Source organism: Hemiscyllium ocellatum, chromosome 18 (assembly GCF_020745735.1).
Source record: "Hemiscyllium ocellatum isolate sHemOce1 chromosome 18, sHemOce1.pat.X.cur, whole genome shotgun sequence".
NCBI classification, from domain to species: Eukaryota; Metazoa; Chordata; class Chondrichthyes; order Orectolobiformes; family Hemiscylliidae; genus Hemiscyllium; species Hemiscyllium ocellatum.
In genome coordinates, this window is record NC_083418.1 from 68,817,067 (window position 1) to 68,833,687 (window position 16,621).

Genomic DNA, 16,621 nt, shown 5'->3' on the forward strand with positions numbered 1-16,621 from the left:
ACTTTGTACACCCCAGTCCAACACCAGCATCTCCGATTCAATTTTAATGGAAGTGATTACAATACGTTACGATAGCGACTAAAATTCAAAAGTATTTCATTGGGTGTAAAGCATTATTGGACATCCTGAGGACATGAAAGGCACTATCTAAATCCAAATCTCCTGTAATTTCTGATTGGGGTTCTGGATTGAGTCATACAACAGTAAGCAATCTATTAAAGAATAAAAACTGGCCGATGGAATTTGTAATTTACCCATAACCATAGGGAATGTTGAAGATTAGGGATATAAATACAAATGCTGGTGTATCCCAGGGACCAAATATTCTTCTGATCATTAATGAAAATGATATTAGACAAGAAGACATAGGAGCAGCAATTAGGCCATTCAGCCCATCAATCAGCTCCGCCATTCAATCATGGCTGATAAGTTTCTCAACCTCATTTTCCTGCTTTCTCCCCATTAATCTTTGATCTCTTTGATACTCAAGAACCTATCTATCTGTTTTAAATATATTCAATAACCTGGTTTCCACAGCCTGCTGTGGCAATGAATCCCATAGATTCACCAACCTGGCTGAAGACATTTCTCCTTATCTCAGTTCTAAAAGATCTTCCCTTTACTCTAAGGTCCTAGTCTCTCCTACCAATGGAAACTTCTTTATAACATCTACTCTGTCCAGGCCATTCAGTATTCTGAATGTTCCGATTAGATCCCCCCCTCGTCCCTCTAAACTCCATCGAGTCCTCAGATATTCCACATATGTTAAGCTGAGATCATTCTCATGAATTTCCTCAGAACATGTCCGAGGCCAGTACATCCTTCCTGAGATATGGGGCCCAAAACTGCGCACAACACTCCAAATTTGGTCAGACCAGATATTTGGTGCAGATTTTCACTGCATTATCTTTGGGACATCCTCCCTAATTCTCTTTGTCTCTTCACCTCTCTGTTGTAAAACTCTCGTTAAATGTTACCTCAGGAGGATAAGGAAATTTGGCATGTCCATAAAGACTCTTCCAAATTTTTATAGATACACTATAGAAAGCATCCTATCTGGATTCATCACAGTGTGGTTTGGCAACTGCTCTTCTCAAGGCTGCAGGAACTACAGAGAGATATGAATACAGCCCAATCCATTATGCTAACCAGCCTTCTATCCATTGAATCCATCTATATTTCCCACTGCCTTGGGAAAGCAACCATTTTAATCAAAGACCTCTCCGACTTCAGTTATACTCTCTTCACTTGGTCACCCCCTGACGGCCTTGTACCCGTCCTAGACCTCTTCATTGCAGACTGTCGACGTGACATTGGCTGCTTCAATTTCTCTAACCCCTACCCACTCCAACCTCACCACCTCCAAACGTGCAGCACTCTGCTCACTACACACTAACCCCTGGCTCACCATCAAACCCGCTGACAAAGGCGGGGCAGTGGTGAGATTGGACCTCTATGTTGCAGAGGCTGAACGCCAACTGTCTGACACCATGTCCTAACTTCCCCTTGCCCACATCCCCACTGCGACCCATCATGCCAAAATCACCTGCACCATCCGTGCCCTCGATGCCTTCGGTGATCTTCCCTCCACTGCTTCCAAGCTCATAGTCCCCCAGCCCTGCACTGTCCGGTTCTACCTGCTCCACAAGCCCAACTACCCTGGCTGACCCATCTTCTCAGCACGCTCCTGCCCCACTGAACTTCTCATTCCTGATGAATGGCTTATGCTCGAAACGTCGAATTCCCTATTCCTGAGATGCTGCCTAACCTGCTGTGCTTTGACCAGCAACACATTTGCAGTTGTGATCTCCAGCATCTGCAGACCTCATTTTTTACTCGAAGATTTTAACCTACTGCGAATCCTCTTACAAGGATGCCTTCCTTGAAGAAGCTCTCTTCCTCCCTCTACAAGGATTTCAGTGAGTCCCTCTCTCACTGCACCCCCCAGATTCCTGATGAAGGGCTTATGCTCGAAACGTCGAATTCCCTATTCCTGAGATGCTGCCTAACCTGCTGTGCTTTGACCAGCAACACATTTGCAGCTGTGATCTCCAGCATCTGCAGACCTCATTTTTTACTCGTCCTACTTCAACTCCATTCTCTCCCCCTTGGTTTAAGCACGACCCACCAACATCTGTGACACCAACCACACCCTCCATCTCCTCAGTAACATTCAGTTTCCCGGCTCCCAGCACTTTATCTTCACTATGGACATGCAGTCCTTTTACACATCCATACCCCACAATGATAGCTTCCAGGACCTCTATGTCTTCCTCTCCTTTAAATCCTCCCATTTCCTCCAAACCCAGGGGGTGGACATGGACACTCGGATGGGTCCCAGCTATACCTGCCTCTTTGTCGGTGTTGTCGAACAGGCTCTCCTCAGTACCTGCACAGGCACTGTGCCCCAACTCCTCAATTCCCCATTACACTGCTGTAAATCCCCCCTGCTCCAAACGCAATAAAGACAGAGTCCCCCTTGTCCTCACTTACCACCCCACCAACACAGCATCCTTAAATACTTCCACCAACTCCAATTATACCCCACACCAAGAACATCTTCTCCTCCCCACCCCACTCTATCTTCTGCAAAGACTGTTTCCTTCAACAGTCATAGAGATGTACATCATGGAAACAGACCCTTTGGTCTAACCCGTCCATGCCGACCAGATATCCCAACCCAATCTAGTCCCCCCTGCCAGCACCCGGCCCATATCCCTCCAAACCCTTCATATTCATATACCCATCCAAAAGCCTTTTAAATATTGCAATTGTACCAGCCTCCACCACTTTCTCTGGCGGCTCATTCCATACATGTACTACCTTCTGTGTGAAAACGTTGCCCCTTATGTCTCTTTTATATCTTTTCCTCTCTCACCCTAAACCTATTCCCTCTAATTCTGGATTCCCTGACCCCAGGGAAGAGACTTTGTCTATTTATCCTATCCATGCCCCTCATAATTTTGTCAACCTTTACAAGGTCACCCCTCAATCTCGGACGCTCCAGAGAAAATAGCCCCAGCCTGTTAGTCTCTCCCTATAACTCAAATCCTTGTAAATCTTTTCTGAACCCTTTCAAGTTTCACAACATCTTTCCGATAGGAAGGAGACCAGAATTGCATGCAGTATTCCAACAGTGGCCTAACCAATGTTCTGTACAGCCGCAACATGAACTCCCAACTCCTGTACTCAATACTCTGACTAACCAAAGAAAGCATACCAAAAGCTTTCTTCACTATCCTATTTACCTGTGACTCCACTACTCCCCAGGACCTTACCATTAAGTGTATAAGTTCTGCTAAGATTTGCTTTCCCAAAATGCAGCACCTCACGTTTTTTAATTAAACTCCATCTGCCACTTCTCAGCCCATTGGCCCATCTGGTCAAGATCCTGTTGTAATCTGAGGTAACCTTCTTTACATCTCCAATTTTGGTGTCATCAGCAAACTTAATACCTGGACCTCTTATGCTCATATCCAAATCATTTATGTAAATGACAAAAAGTAGTGGACCCAGCACCAATCCTTGTGGCACTCCACTGGTCACAAAACAACCCTCCACCACCACCTTCTGTCTCCTAATTTGAGCCATTTCTGAATCCAAATGGCTAGTTCTCTCCCTGTATTCCACGAGATCTAACCCTGCTAAACAGTCTCACATGGGGAACCTTGTTGAACACCTTACTGAAGTCCATATGGATCACATCTAACACTCTGCCCTCATCAATCTTCTTTGTTACTTCTTCAAAAAACTCAATCAAGTTTGTGAGACATAATTTCCCATGCACAAAGCCTTGTTAACTATCCCTAATTAATCCTTGCGTTTCCAAATACATGTACGTCCTGTCTCTCAGGATTTCCTCCAACAATGTGCCCACCACTGAGGTCAGGCTCACTGGTCTATAGTTCTCTGGCTTATCCTTACCACACTTCTTAAAGAGTGGCACCACGTAAGCCAACCTCCAGTCTTCCGGCACCTCATCTGTGACTATCGATGATACAAATATCTCAGCAAGAGGCCCAGCAATCACTTCTCTAGCTTCCCACAGAGTTCTAGGGTATACCTGATCAGGTCCTGGGGATTTCTCCACATTTATGCGTGTCAAGACATCCAACACTTCCTCCTCTGAAATATGGACATTTTGCAAGATGTCACCATCTATTTCCGTACAGTCTATATCTTCCATATCCTTTTCCACAGTAAGCACTGATGCAGAATACTTGTTTAGTATCTCCCCATTTTCTGCAGCTCCATACAAAGGCCGCCTTGCTGATCTTTGAGGGACCCTATTCTCTTACTTGTTACCCTTTTGTCCTTAATGTATTTGTAAAAACCCTTTGGATTCTCCTTAATTCTGTTTGCCAAAGCTATCTTATGTCCCCTTTTTGCCCTCCTGATTTGCTCTTAAGTATACTCCTACTGCCTCCATCCCCTTCTAAGGATTCGCTCGACCTATCCTTTCTCTCCCTTACATATGCTTCCTTTTTCTTAACCAAACCCTCAATTTCTTTAGTCATCCAACATTCCCTATACCTAGCAGCCTTTCCTTTCACCCCAACAGGAATATACTTTCTCTGGATTCTCGTTGTCTCATTCCTGAAGGCTTCCCATTTTCCGGCCATTCCTTCACCTGCGAACATCTGCCCCCAATCAGCTTTTGAAAGTTCTTGCCTAATACCGTCAAAATTGGCCGTTCTCCAATTTAGAATTTCAACTTTTAGATCTGGTCTATCCTTTTCCATCCCTATTTTAAATCTAATAGAATTATAGTCACTGGCCCCAAAGTGCACCCCCACTGACAACTCAATCACCTGCCCTGCCTGATTTCCCAAGAGTAGGTCAAGTTTTGCACTTCTCTAGTAGGTACATCAACATACTGAAGGAGAAAATTGTCTTGTTCACACTTAATTCCTTGGTTTGTGCCGTTCTCCTCACTGACATACCCCCCCCAAACCCCTTCCAGGTGAGACAGAAGTTCACCTGCCTCTCTACCAACCTAGTTTACTGCATCAGGTGCTCCCGATGTGATCTTCTCTACCTCGGGGAGACCAAACATTAAACTTAGGGGACAGTTCATCCAGCTTCTCAACCGGGCCTGCAAGGACCAATCAAACCTCCCAGTTATCACCCATTTTAATTCCTCTTCCTGCTCCCTTTCTGACTTGACCATCCTTGGCCTCCTCCATTGCCATAACGAAGCATACTGCAGATTGGAGGAACAACACCTCATCTTCTGTCAGGGCAGCCTACAGCCCTGAGGACTCAACATTGAGTTCTTCAATTTCAAATACACTCCCTTCCCATCCCCTGACTCCCTTCTCAGCCCCATCCCATCCCTTCCACTCCTCCCTGCCACCAACCAGATTCATTCCTCCCATTGTTGCTGGAAAAGAACAGCAGGTCAGGCAGCATCCGAGGAGCAGGAGAATTGACGTTTCGGGCATTAACCCTTCTTCAAGAAACTGTCTTCACCTATCCTCACTTCACCACTCTGCCTCCGCCACCCCCTTTATCTGCAGCTCCCACTCCACCCACCCCTAGTCCTGCAGAAGGGTTACATCTGAAACGTTGACTTCTCCCCCTTCTGATGTTGCCAGACTTGCTGTGTTCTTCCAGCCTCCTGCCTGTCTATTCCACCCTCTTCTGTCAAGCAAAAGATATAAAAATGTGAATACATGGACAAACAGATTGATTAGATTACTTACAGTGTGGAAACAGGCCCTTCGGCCCAACAAGTCCACACCGACCCGCCGAAGCGCAACCCACCCATACCCCTACCCCTACCACTACATTATCCCTTACCCCTTACCACTATGGGCAATTTAGCATGGCCAATTCACCTGACCCGCACATCTTTGGACTGTGGGAGGAAACCGGAGCACCCGGAGGAAACCCACGCAGACACGGGGAGAACGTGCAAACTCCACACAGTCAGTCGCCTGAGTCGGGAATTGAACCCGGGTCTCCAGGCGCTGTGAGGCAGCAGTGCTACCCACTGTGCCACCGTGCCGCCCACAATTTCTTTCCCAGAACAGCTTCTTTCTCGCTGTTATCAGAGTTTTACATGGTCCTCCTAAATGTTAATGAGGATCTCTCTCTGCACTTTCTCGGCAGCTGGAACATTGTTTCTTGTACTTTGTTCTGCTACCCTGATGCACTTGTATAGTACAATCTGCCTGTGGAGCATTTGAGACGAGACTTTTTGATGTACCTCAGTACATGTGAGAGTAATAAATTAAATAACATCAATTCAAATTCTTGACGAACCGGTGAGGTGCTTGCCATGATGCAGTTTGGTTACCTACCTACCAACACCAGTCTTGCCAATCATGAGTGGAATTGCACTGGCACCTGTGGCCTATCCTGGCCTTGCTGCTGTTGGACCAGATTCCTCTGAAGGCAACTTTGAGAATGTGGATCCTACTGGGAAGATCCTTCAACAGCTGAGTGGAGACTTTATAGATGTACTGGTTACCACCACTGTATCAGCACCTTGATCATCCTCAAGGTCAAAATTGGGAATTCTCACTCTTCAATCCACACTCAAGACCATCAATGTGATGGATAAAATTTCCTCTTGTATTTGAACCAGTTGACTCCTAGGACCAGGAGAGATGACATGTCAGTGAGACATCTCTGTTTCTGTGAGGGTTCTACTGTTTTGCTATGGGAGACTAGAATAATCCCAATGGAATTTTGGGGTCATAAAATCCAACTGTGTCGAGCACAGCCAGCAGGTGGAGCAGTTGCAGGAGAAGCAGTAAGTTTCCCAGGAGACAGTGTTCCCTGTTGTGACTGTGCACATGTAAGCCATGCTGTCCATTGCTTCTGTCAAATAAAAGGTTATACAATGGGGTCAATCAGTTGACATGACATGAGGGAACCTCAAGAATGTTTCCTTTCTTGGGGGACGCCAGAACTAGGGTACAGCAATGAGCAATGAAAGGTTTCCCTTTTCTGGTAGAGATGCGGGATTTTGTTTATTCTCGATGGGTTGTCAGTCTGTGGAATTCACTTCCCCAGAAATTAGTGAAAGCTGTGTCATTGAATTTATTTATGGCTGGATTTGATAGATTTTTCATAGATAAATGAGTTGAGGTGTGTGGTCAATCAGGAATGTTGGGAAGATACTACAGCAGATTTAATTGAAACACTCAAGAAGGAATTGGATAATTATTTGGATTAAAATAATGGCCAAAATCTGGGGAGCAAGCCGGCAATTGGAACCAGGTAATGATGTTCATTTGAAGAACTAATGCAGTTACAATAAGGTGAATGACCTCATCCTGCACCTGAACACTTCTGTGATTCTGTGACATTCCTGGTTTTGTTCATTGGTAGCAATAAAAGCTGGTATGGACCATGGAGCTGGTCATTGTAAAAACTCAACTGGTTCACCATTGTCCCACAGTCCAGCGTCTCATTGTGTCCATTATTCAGGTTTAAGGAGACAGACTGTGTTTTAAACTGGATTGCTCTCCATGTGTGGGTGTTAACCCTGATTTAGTCAGTGGGAGCATTGCCACCACAGGTTCCACAGACCTGAACATACCTTCCAACTTTCTACTGGCCTCCGCTGTTTTTGTACAGCTCACAATGCTACTCAGAAAGCCTGTGTATTCTCCTCAAATCAATATTTATCCTTCATCCAATATCACAAGGAAGACAGAATCACAATCCCATTGCTTTTAGTGCAGATTCGCTGCTGTATTTCTCTCTGACTATGCTCAATAGTTTCCTGCCTGGGCAACCTGAGGTAGTGACAGGCTATATATAAATGCAGTTCTTTCTACTACATTAACAAATGTTTATAATTACTGTGCACCTTTGTGATGTAATAAAACATTCACTTAGGCTTTGCAGGAACATTATTCATTAAAATTTGACTTAAACACTTGGTTTAAGATGCATCTTAAGCATGTGTGTGTGCGCGTAAGTGTACATGTAAATGTGTGTGTGTGAGAGAGAGAGAGAAAGGCTAAAGGAGAGGATTCCTGAGCTTTGGGCCCACGAAGCTATCCAGCTTTCCCTGGAAGGTCTCCCCATGTGACTAAGTAACCATTTGCCGCTGGTAAAATCACAGCAGCAACAGGAAGTGTTGATTAATTGACCATTTATTGACCTCCTAAGGACATTTCTTTACCCTACAGTTGGTAAAACCCCAGCGGAGACTGGAATGGCTCCTGATTTTACATCACCCCCCCAATTCCCTCCCACACTATTCCCCATGGTCCTGTAAAATTGCAGGCCACAGTTGTCCTGTGTCACCAATTTTCTTTGGCTGTTCCTAGGATTAGACAGTACAGAAGAGGAGGCCCTTCAGCCCATCAAGTCTGTAGTGTCAATGCGGCTCTAAAGGTAAGGGTAAGGTAAAGTCACCATAGGCTTAGCAGACTACAAGGCTGCTCTGTCAGGAGAAAGAGAGAGAAGGCCGGTGGTGGTTTAACCCAGGTAAGGGGAAAGGTTCAGAAAGGCTGCCCTCAGCCAATGTAGGACTTGAACTATTGCTGTTGACATCACTATGCATTGCAAACCAGCTGGTATCTGCAGTCCTCACTTTCATCTATTCCAACTATCCAGCCAACTGAGCTAAACTAAATCCCACTACATCTATACTCATCCCACTTTCCAGCACTGAGCCCATAGTAGATTAGATTACTTACAGTGTGGAAACAAGCCCTTCGGCCCAACAAGTCCACACTGACCCGCCGAAGCGCAACCCACCCATACCCCTACATTTACCTCTTACCTAACACTACGGACAATTTAGCATGGCCAATTCACCTGACCTGCACATCTTTGGACTGTGGGAGGAAACCGGAGCACCCGGAGGAAACCCACGCAGACACGGGGAGAACGTGCAAACTCCACACAGTCAGTCGCCTGAGTCGGGAATTGAACCCGGGTCTCAGGCGCTGTGAGGCAGCAGTGCTAACCACTGTGCCACCATACCGCCCACTCTCACATGTCAAAATGTTTGTGACTGAGTCACATCTCCAAGAAGAAATGTTTGAGGTCCATGCCCAACTAGAAACCACCTGAGATCACTCTGGGAGAGGGTGAGTGTAACAGCAGCTTGTTTAAAGATATTTTGCAAAAAGCAAAAACAAACACTAATATCCTTATGCATCATTGCTCATGTTTTAATGATTAACAAGAACTGATGATCCCATCAGCTATTTGTGAACATTACGAATTACAAGGGCAGGGCAGGTCAATGAACAGCTCCTTGCATACACTTTAATGTCAAAAGATCAAGCAGCAATAATTAGCTCTCACTCACTTTGCTATGGAAATAGAGCTATTCATTAGTGAAACACTCCATTTTATCTCAATTTCTTTTAATTTGAAAAATAGTCTACAGGAAATTAAAAGGATAAAATATTGATTCTTTATAATAGGAATATGATTATCTCTCTTCCACTAGCCTCTGTTAGTTTTGTCTTTAACTTATTTATTTATTCCTTTCAGTTTTCCTATCTTTTATTACTCTTTGTCATTTGCTTCACTAGCTCTAGGTGGAAGTGCTACTAACATTGTTCATGAGAGAAAGTGTAAGGGACAACCAGAGAATGCTGAAGGGAGAGGGGTCAGGGAGGAGTGGGGTTTTCTGACTGCTCTCAGCTCACATCCCTTTACTCCAGCTTCAAGCTCTGTAGTTTCAGTGGAGAGTTTGCTCTTGTGTTTTTGAAGGCTAGCACAGTCCCTGCCTTTCTCCATCGCACGCTGTGGCTTGCTGTCAATTCACAGACTGAAAAAGCAAAAGGGTTAGCAAAACTAGCTTTCACACAATTGCTACAGCACAGAATGCTAGTTTTTAAAAATATTATTCATTCACAGAATTGCTGGCTGGGCCAACATTTATTGCCCATCCCTAATTGCCCAGAGGGCAGTTAAGAGTCAACCACATTGCAGTGGCTCTGGAGACACATGTTGTCCAGAACAGGAAAGGATGGCAATTTCCTTCCCTAAAGGACATTAGTGAACCAAATGGGTTTTCCTGACAATTGACTCACAATCATCATTTAGACTCCTAATTCCAGATTTTCATTGAATTCAAATTCTAACATCTGCCATGGGTCCCCAGAACATTAGCTGAGCCTCTGAATTAACAGTCTAAACAATGATACCACTAGGCCATTGCTTCTCCTAGGCTAGTTCTTCCTGTCTGCTTTGCTTTTTGAATGAGCACTTCCTATTCCCCTGCCTTCTCCATATAAAGTCTACAGTTTCTCCTTTTTCAGAACATCATCCAGTTTGGAATGTCCTTGATTGAGTTTGCTTCCAGCTTGCTCTTAGACATTACATTTCAGATCTCAACAACACCGCTACGCTGAATAAGTTACTCCTTGGGTCTTGTGAAAACGCGATAATGGAAAGTCCCATCCTCAGGAGGCTGTGAGTGTGTGATCTGACACTTGAAACAAACTAAACATAGAAGGGTTGATGTGACTGAATAATACCTTTCCCTGATGATATGGTCAGTGAAATTGCAGCTGCCTTATGTTGCTTGATCTGATGTGCAGGCAACATTTTTTGGTCAATTATTTTTGATCACTGGATAGGTAGGATAGAACAAGGGAAGTGCAACATATTTTAAGAGGAGCTCACTGCTGGGACTGGTTCAGCTTCTGTGCACAGCTTTCACCAATAGCTAAGCAAACGTCAGTGGAATCGTTGACACCAGACAAACCATAAGTTCAAAGCCCTCATATGAAAGGGGAAAGCACAGAATATTCTCGTTTCTAGCACGCAGGTGGTATGCATAAGAACTGAGAGCTTGGAGTTTGTGCAGGTCAGTAACTGTTTTCATTAGAGTTGCATTCTTTTGATACAATGCAGCTGTCAAGTGAGACAGTGTTGGAAAACGGTTCACAGGGGAGCAGGTTTATTTTCCGAACTTCAAAGAGTTCTCGTCACCACCAGTTCTCACCTTCGGACATCTGTCAAACCTGCTTCCTCACTGTATCCCTGAGGATGATCAGCAAGGGCTGCTTTCTGTGACAGCAGATGCTATGCTGAATTCAGGCCTCAGCTGGAATGATTTGTTCTGAGATGAATTGATCTACTTAGTATTTGCGTTGGAAACGTGTGGATTTGATGAGGTGGAGATGTCTCTTGCCTCCCCTTGTGGGCCAACAAGATGAAAGCTACCGTTTGAGTTTGTCAGGCTATTCGCAATACATTGGTACATATTTATCTGTTGAGGTTTTATTAGCATTTGATTTAATACAGGCCTTGGGCAGGGGTGGATAATTTGTGAATCACTCAACATACACCGCCAAACATTTGGCACCCATCAGCAATTGTCAGTAAATCATGTAATTATAGGCTCGAGTAGAAACCAACACCCCAGAATTCAAGAAAATTTGTGATCAAAAGGAACAACACATTTCTTAAGACTTTGATAATTGTTAACTGCAGGGAAATTAAATTGGTAACAATTGGGCTTGTGTGGGAAAGAATTTAATGTTGCTTACAAGATGTTATTGACTGGTTTGAACATCGGGACCAATGAAACCAAGAATCAAAACACTAAAACTGATTGTTATTTATGATTCTTTTTCAGTGCATCTCCAATCTAACGCTGATATTCATAAATTCTATTGCCTACAGCCTGTCCCAAACTCTGGTGGTGACTCCAGTGATCAGGGTGCAATGTAAATTTTCGATGATGGATTCTACATTGATTTTTAGAATCGTAGAATTTTACAGTACAGAAGGAGGCCATTTGGCCCATTGAATCTGTACCTGTGATTTTAATCAGATTTTCTTCATAATTTTACACCAGAATATGAAGTGTTCACCACTGTCACTGTGTATGAACCAGTAGGTTAATAATGAAAGCATTAACATTTCTGTGATGGTTAACCTGGAGCCAAATAATTCCTTCCTGATAATTGGAATCGGTCATTTTTAGGTAACAGGAATAATTAGAATCCATTTAAAAATAAACTGTCAGAAAATGAAAAAAAATGAAACAATTAATCTGCTTCTTTAATGTGTACATATAGTGCAGGAGGTGGAATATCCTGGAATATATATTTTCAAAAAGTAAAAATATCAACATTGTTGAAAATGTGAATATGAACAGAAATGGAGTGATGATGGCCTGTGATGTACTTCAAGGTATAGAGGGAGGTTTTCTTTTCTTCATTTCCATCTCTGACTGATGATAAACATAGGAGAGGGAGAAAGAAAGAGTTGAGTTTCCCACCATTAAGCTTGTCCATTTTGCTGAAGATAAATTTTGGTAAAATGATGCAACATTTCATTAGCTTGAGAAAATGAATGTTCTGTTGGCATGAAAGATTTTCATCATTGGGTGCACATTAAGAGTTGTTTTATACTGCACTCAGTATTAAAAGGTTTGATTACATTTTGTGCTCTGTTATATAGCCATTAACTGAATTTACAGTGCATTTCATCAGTCCTGCATTTACAGTTTGACAGGAAGTTGAGAGTATTCTGCTTGACAGAAACTCCCAAGTCAGTGAGTCCAAATATTTGCTGCAAACCTGTTTGGTCTGAGGCAGCTGTTTCTGTTTGAGTCCAAGTTTTGAGGAGATTTGTATTAAATAATTTTAGCTGCACCACTTAAGACACTGAATTTACTGTCTCATGCACTGATGGGTGTTAATGTAGGTTAGTAATGGTTGTGGTATGTTTGTTGAAAAGACAGTATTCAGATCATGCAACAGTATTTTAATATCAGAAGAAAATAATCAGCATTTGCTCTACATGTGCCAATTAACTGAAGAGTTTTAGAACATGTCCTGTCAGCAGGAAGAACTGGTCAATACAGTGAAAATGGCTTGGTTTGTTTTCCATTTGTGGTTGGAAGCATGAACAGGGGCCTGGCTCTGTGGCTGACAGAGGGATGTTTCCTCTGTGACAGGAGTAGTACCAGGACATAAAGCTTGAAAATAAGGGATCTCCCATTTAAGTTGCAGATGACAACTTTTATATTCTGCATGGCATTGGTCTGTATAATTCTCATGTCCAGAGAGAAGTGGAGGTTGGGACGTGGCATATTTTACAGGCAGAGAAGGATGGATTCTTCATTGACAAGGGAGTCAGAGGGTTTGGGCGTAGAAAGGAGAGTGGAGTTAAGGCCACAATCAGGTCAGCCATGATCTTATGGACTAGCAGAGCAGACCCAACCAGCCAAATGAACTACTTCTGATTATTTCTTTGTAAGTCATCACTGACCAATTCGGGTCTAGGAAGTATGCCATTTTAAATTGAGAAGCGCTTTTAATTTACATTTTAAAAACTTGAGACAAATATAACCCTTTGAGAATCAGTGCAGGAGGAACAATGAGTACAACATCTTACATATTTCATTTTGGTTCATAGTTAGCTTTGCTTCCAACTAGTGAGCCATCTAGAAACCAGGCTGAGTCCATTACACATCTGGACAAGGGATAACAAAGTCAAAAGGATTGGAAATTTTGATTGTAATAACGTTCTAGAATGATCTGAATAAATATACCAGGTAGTTAGATAGAGTGCTGTAATTTACCAGATAACGTTGTGTATTTAACTAAGACAGCCTTCAATCTTTTTGTTTCAATCCTTTTAGCTGCTGATGTTCCTGTTACCAACTGCAGTGTCGAGGAGTTTCAATGTGCTTATGGTCGTTGTATTCTTGATATATACCATTGTGATGGCGATGATGACTGTGGAGACTGGTCTGATGAGTCAGACTGTGGTTAGTGACTTTTCTATTATTGTTTATATGTTAAGACTATTGGGAAGTTCAAGTCAGTCAGAAACAATATTGCATATACACCTAGTCTAATGATCTGTAACTTGAGGATATGTGATCCTCCTTAGATACACTGTACCATGTACGGAGACTTGTATATACAGGTCATTCAGCTATAACATGCGTTTCATTAACCCAAATTTGCTGTAGTGCAATTGACAAACTGGGGACATTGTTTCTACAATGCAAAGGTTTAAAACGTGCGTTGGCTGTAACGCGATTACATGACCACCACTTTAAGTGCTGTTTCGAGAGCGGGATTTTTCGATAATGGGGAATGGTACAAGAATGTAACCACCATGTTATAGAAGAACTACCTGTAAGAGAATATTGTATAGAGTGCAATGGGATTTCTGCTTTGATCCCACCTGGTAAGCATTTTGCTGTACGGTTTCCAAGAGTAAGTTATGAGGTATTTGTGGCTGTCTGTTTGAGACACTTAGCTAATGCCTCTGCAATAAAAACAGCCTATCTCTGTTACCCACTGGGTTGGACATTTAAATTCTCACTTGCTCACATCTCATTGTCCACTTGGTTCTGTTTTGTAACACTTTGTTCCTGCATTTTGTCCATTTGCGGCACGTCAGTCAAATTTTGCAAGTTGCTTTCTCACATTTTCAGGGTTACAGATTGGATGGATGTGCCTTCAGCTACTATTTCAGCTGAAATGTATCATGGTTTTCTGATGTTTCTGCACACTGACTTCTACTTTATCGTATTTTCCGGTTTCTGAATGAAATTGCGCTGTCCCCAAGTGAGCATTATTGCACAACACAAATTATTTTGATTTATGAAATCATTACTTGGATTTTCCACAGTAAACTCTGCTACAGCAATTAGTTAATTTTATTTGAAACTGAAATTCTGGTTAAACCATTGAATGTGACCAGAAAAGGCAAGGGAGATGTTTGAAATGTGCGTATTGTTGTCAGCTAACAGACTCTGAAAATCCTCGTGATCACGCCACATTGGGAGGCTGGATCTACCTGCTTCACTGTGCTTCTTGGTGAAAGTCATGGTTGGAGAAAGCCCCATTCACTGTCAGTTTGTGACTACTGGTGGGTTGCAGGGTGACCAGAATTAGGCCATTCAGCCTATCGAGTCTGCTCCTCCTTCAATAATGGATAGTATCTTTCTCAACTCCAGTCACCTGCCTTGTCCCTGTAGCCCTTGATCCTCTTACTAATCAGGAACCTATCAATCTTGTCTTAAAGAACCTCAATGACTTGGCCTCCACAGACCTCTGTAGCGGTAAGTTCCACAGATTCACCACCCTCAGGCTGAAAACATCCTCCTCATTTAATTTCTCAAGTCCCTCCGATTGGAGGCTGTGTCCTTGTCTCTCCTACTGGTGAAAATAACATCTGCACCTCCACTCTATCCAGGCCTCTCAGTATTCTGTAAGTCTTATTGAAATCCCCCTCATCCTTCGAAATTCCCATCGAATGCAAACCCAGTGTCCTCAGCTGCTCCTCATATGACACTGCTTGTACAACACAAACTTTCTTGTAAATCACCTCTGGACCCTCTTCAAGGCCAGCACAACTTTCCTTAGATACGGGACCCAAAATTGCTCACAATGTTCCAAATGCGGTCTGAGCAGGGGCTTATACAGCCTCAATAATGCATCTCTGCTCTTGTATTCTAGTCCTCTCAAAATGAATGCTAACATTGCATTTGCCTTCCTAACTGCCAACTCAATCTACACGTGATGCCTTTTGGCAGTAACTAGTCACCTCACCTTCTTGATCAATGTGAATGTGACTTCAGAGGATGAAAAGAGAGGAAGTTAGACTATTAGAAAGGAAGAAAATGAGAATGTTCCAAGTGGGCAGTGTGTTTGCAAGTCAAATTATACCATAATCAGGGACCAGCATGAATTACAGGGATAATTCTGCAACATCAGGCTTTCTCATTGAGAGTGCTCCTTGGATAATCAGGGTGAGTGTGTTTGATTCTATCTCTGTCCCGCTATCCCTTTCTGTCACAGAATAAGCTCTTTAACCAGCTTGCCTGGTATTATCAAGCCTTGAGTATATTCCTTTAAAACAGAGTAACTGTGGTTCTGGACTCCCAGTTATAATGCCACTGGTGATGGAGTGCTGAATGAGAACATATTCAGATTGTGTAATTAGTTGGAATTAGGTGACAAAAGCCTGTGAAAGCTGTAAGACCGATTTAAAATGTAACAAATTTCAATAGGTTTACTCTGTACGTAGAGTCATAGAGATGTACAGCACGGAAACAGAACCAGATATCCTAAATTGATCTATGTCCCATTTGCCAGCACTTGCCCTGTAATCCTCCAAACCCTTCCTATTCATATACCCATCTAGATACCTTTTAAATGTTATAATTATACCAGCCTTTACCACTTCATGTGGCAGCTCATTCCACACAGAAACACAGTTGCCCCTAAGGTCCCTTTTATATTTTTCCTCTCTCACCCTAAACCTATGCCCTGTAGTTTTGGACTCCCCCACCCAGGGTAAAGACCTTGTCTATTCACCCAGTCCATGCCTACCATGATTTTATAGACTCCATAAGGAGTCTCCGATGCTCCAGAGCAAAAAAAAACCCTGGGTTTGAGTCGGAAGGATTCTATTTGAACATTAATTTAAATATTTAACAGGGTGAGACCACAGGTTGAAATGGGAGCAGATGGTTTTGGGGACCTGGTCAATATCTATAAACATACCAGCCCTTAGTTAAATGATAGTGTTTTGCAATTGATGAATCATTCAGCGTTGGAGGAGATGAAGGCTGATTTTGCCTGGCCTGATTTATACCTTACCAAAGGCAGTCAATTGTTTTTTCTTCTAATATAAGTTGGAGTAGAAAGAAACATCC

At 43.0% G+C, this 16,621-nt stretch overlaps 1 protein-coding gene across 4 annotated transcripts in view; it reads left to right on the forward strand.

Annotated features, from left to right (window-relative positions):
- The window catches only part of lrp4 (low density lipoprotein receptor-related protein 4), a 392,905-nt gene that overhangs the window by 268,087 nt on the left and 108,197 nt on the right, over positions 1 to 16,621 (forward strand). For all 4 annotated transcript variants that reach the window (XM_060839081.1, XM_060839083.1, XM_060839082.1 and 1 more), the window contains exon 6: positions 13,586 to 13,714. In XM_060839081.1, coding sequence (XP_060695064.1) covers positions 13,586 to 13,714 — 129 coding nt within the window. The remainder of the gene's footprint in view (positions 1 to 13,585; positions 13,715 to 16,621) is intronic.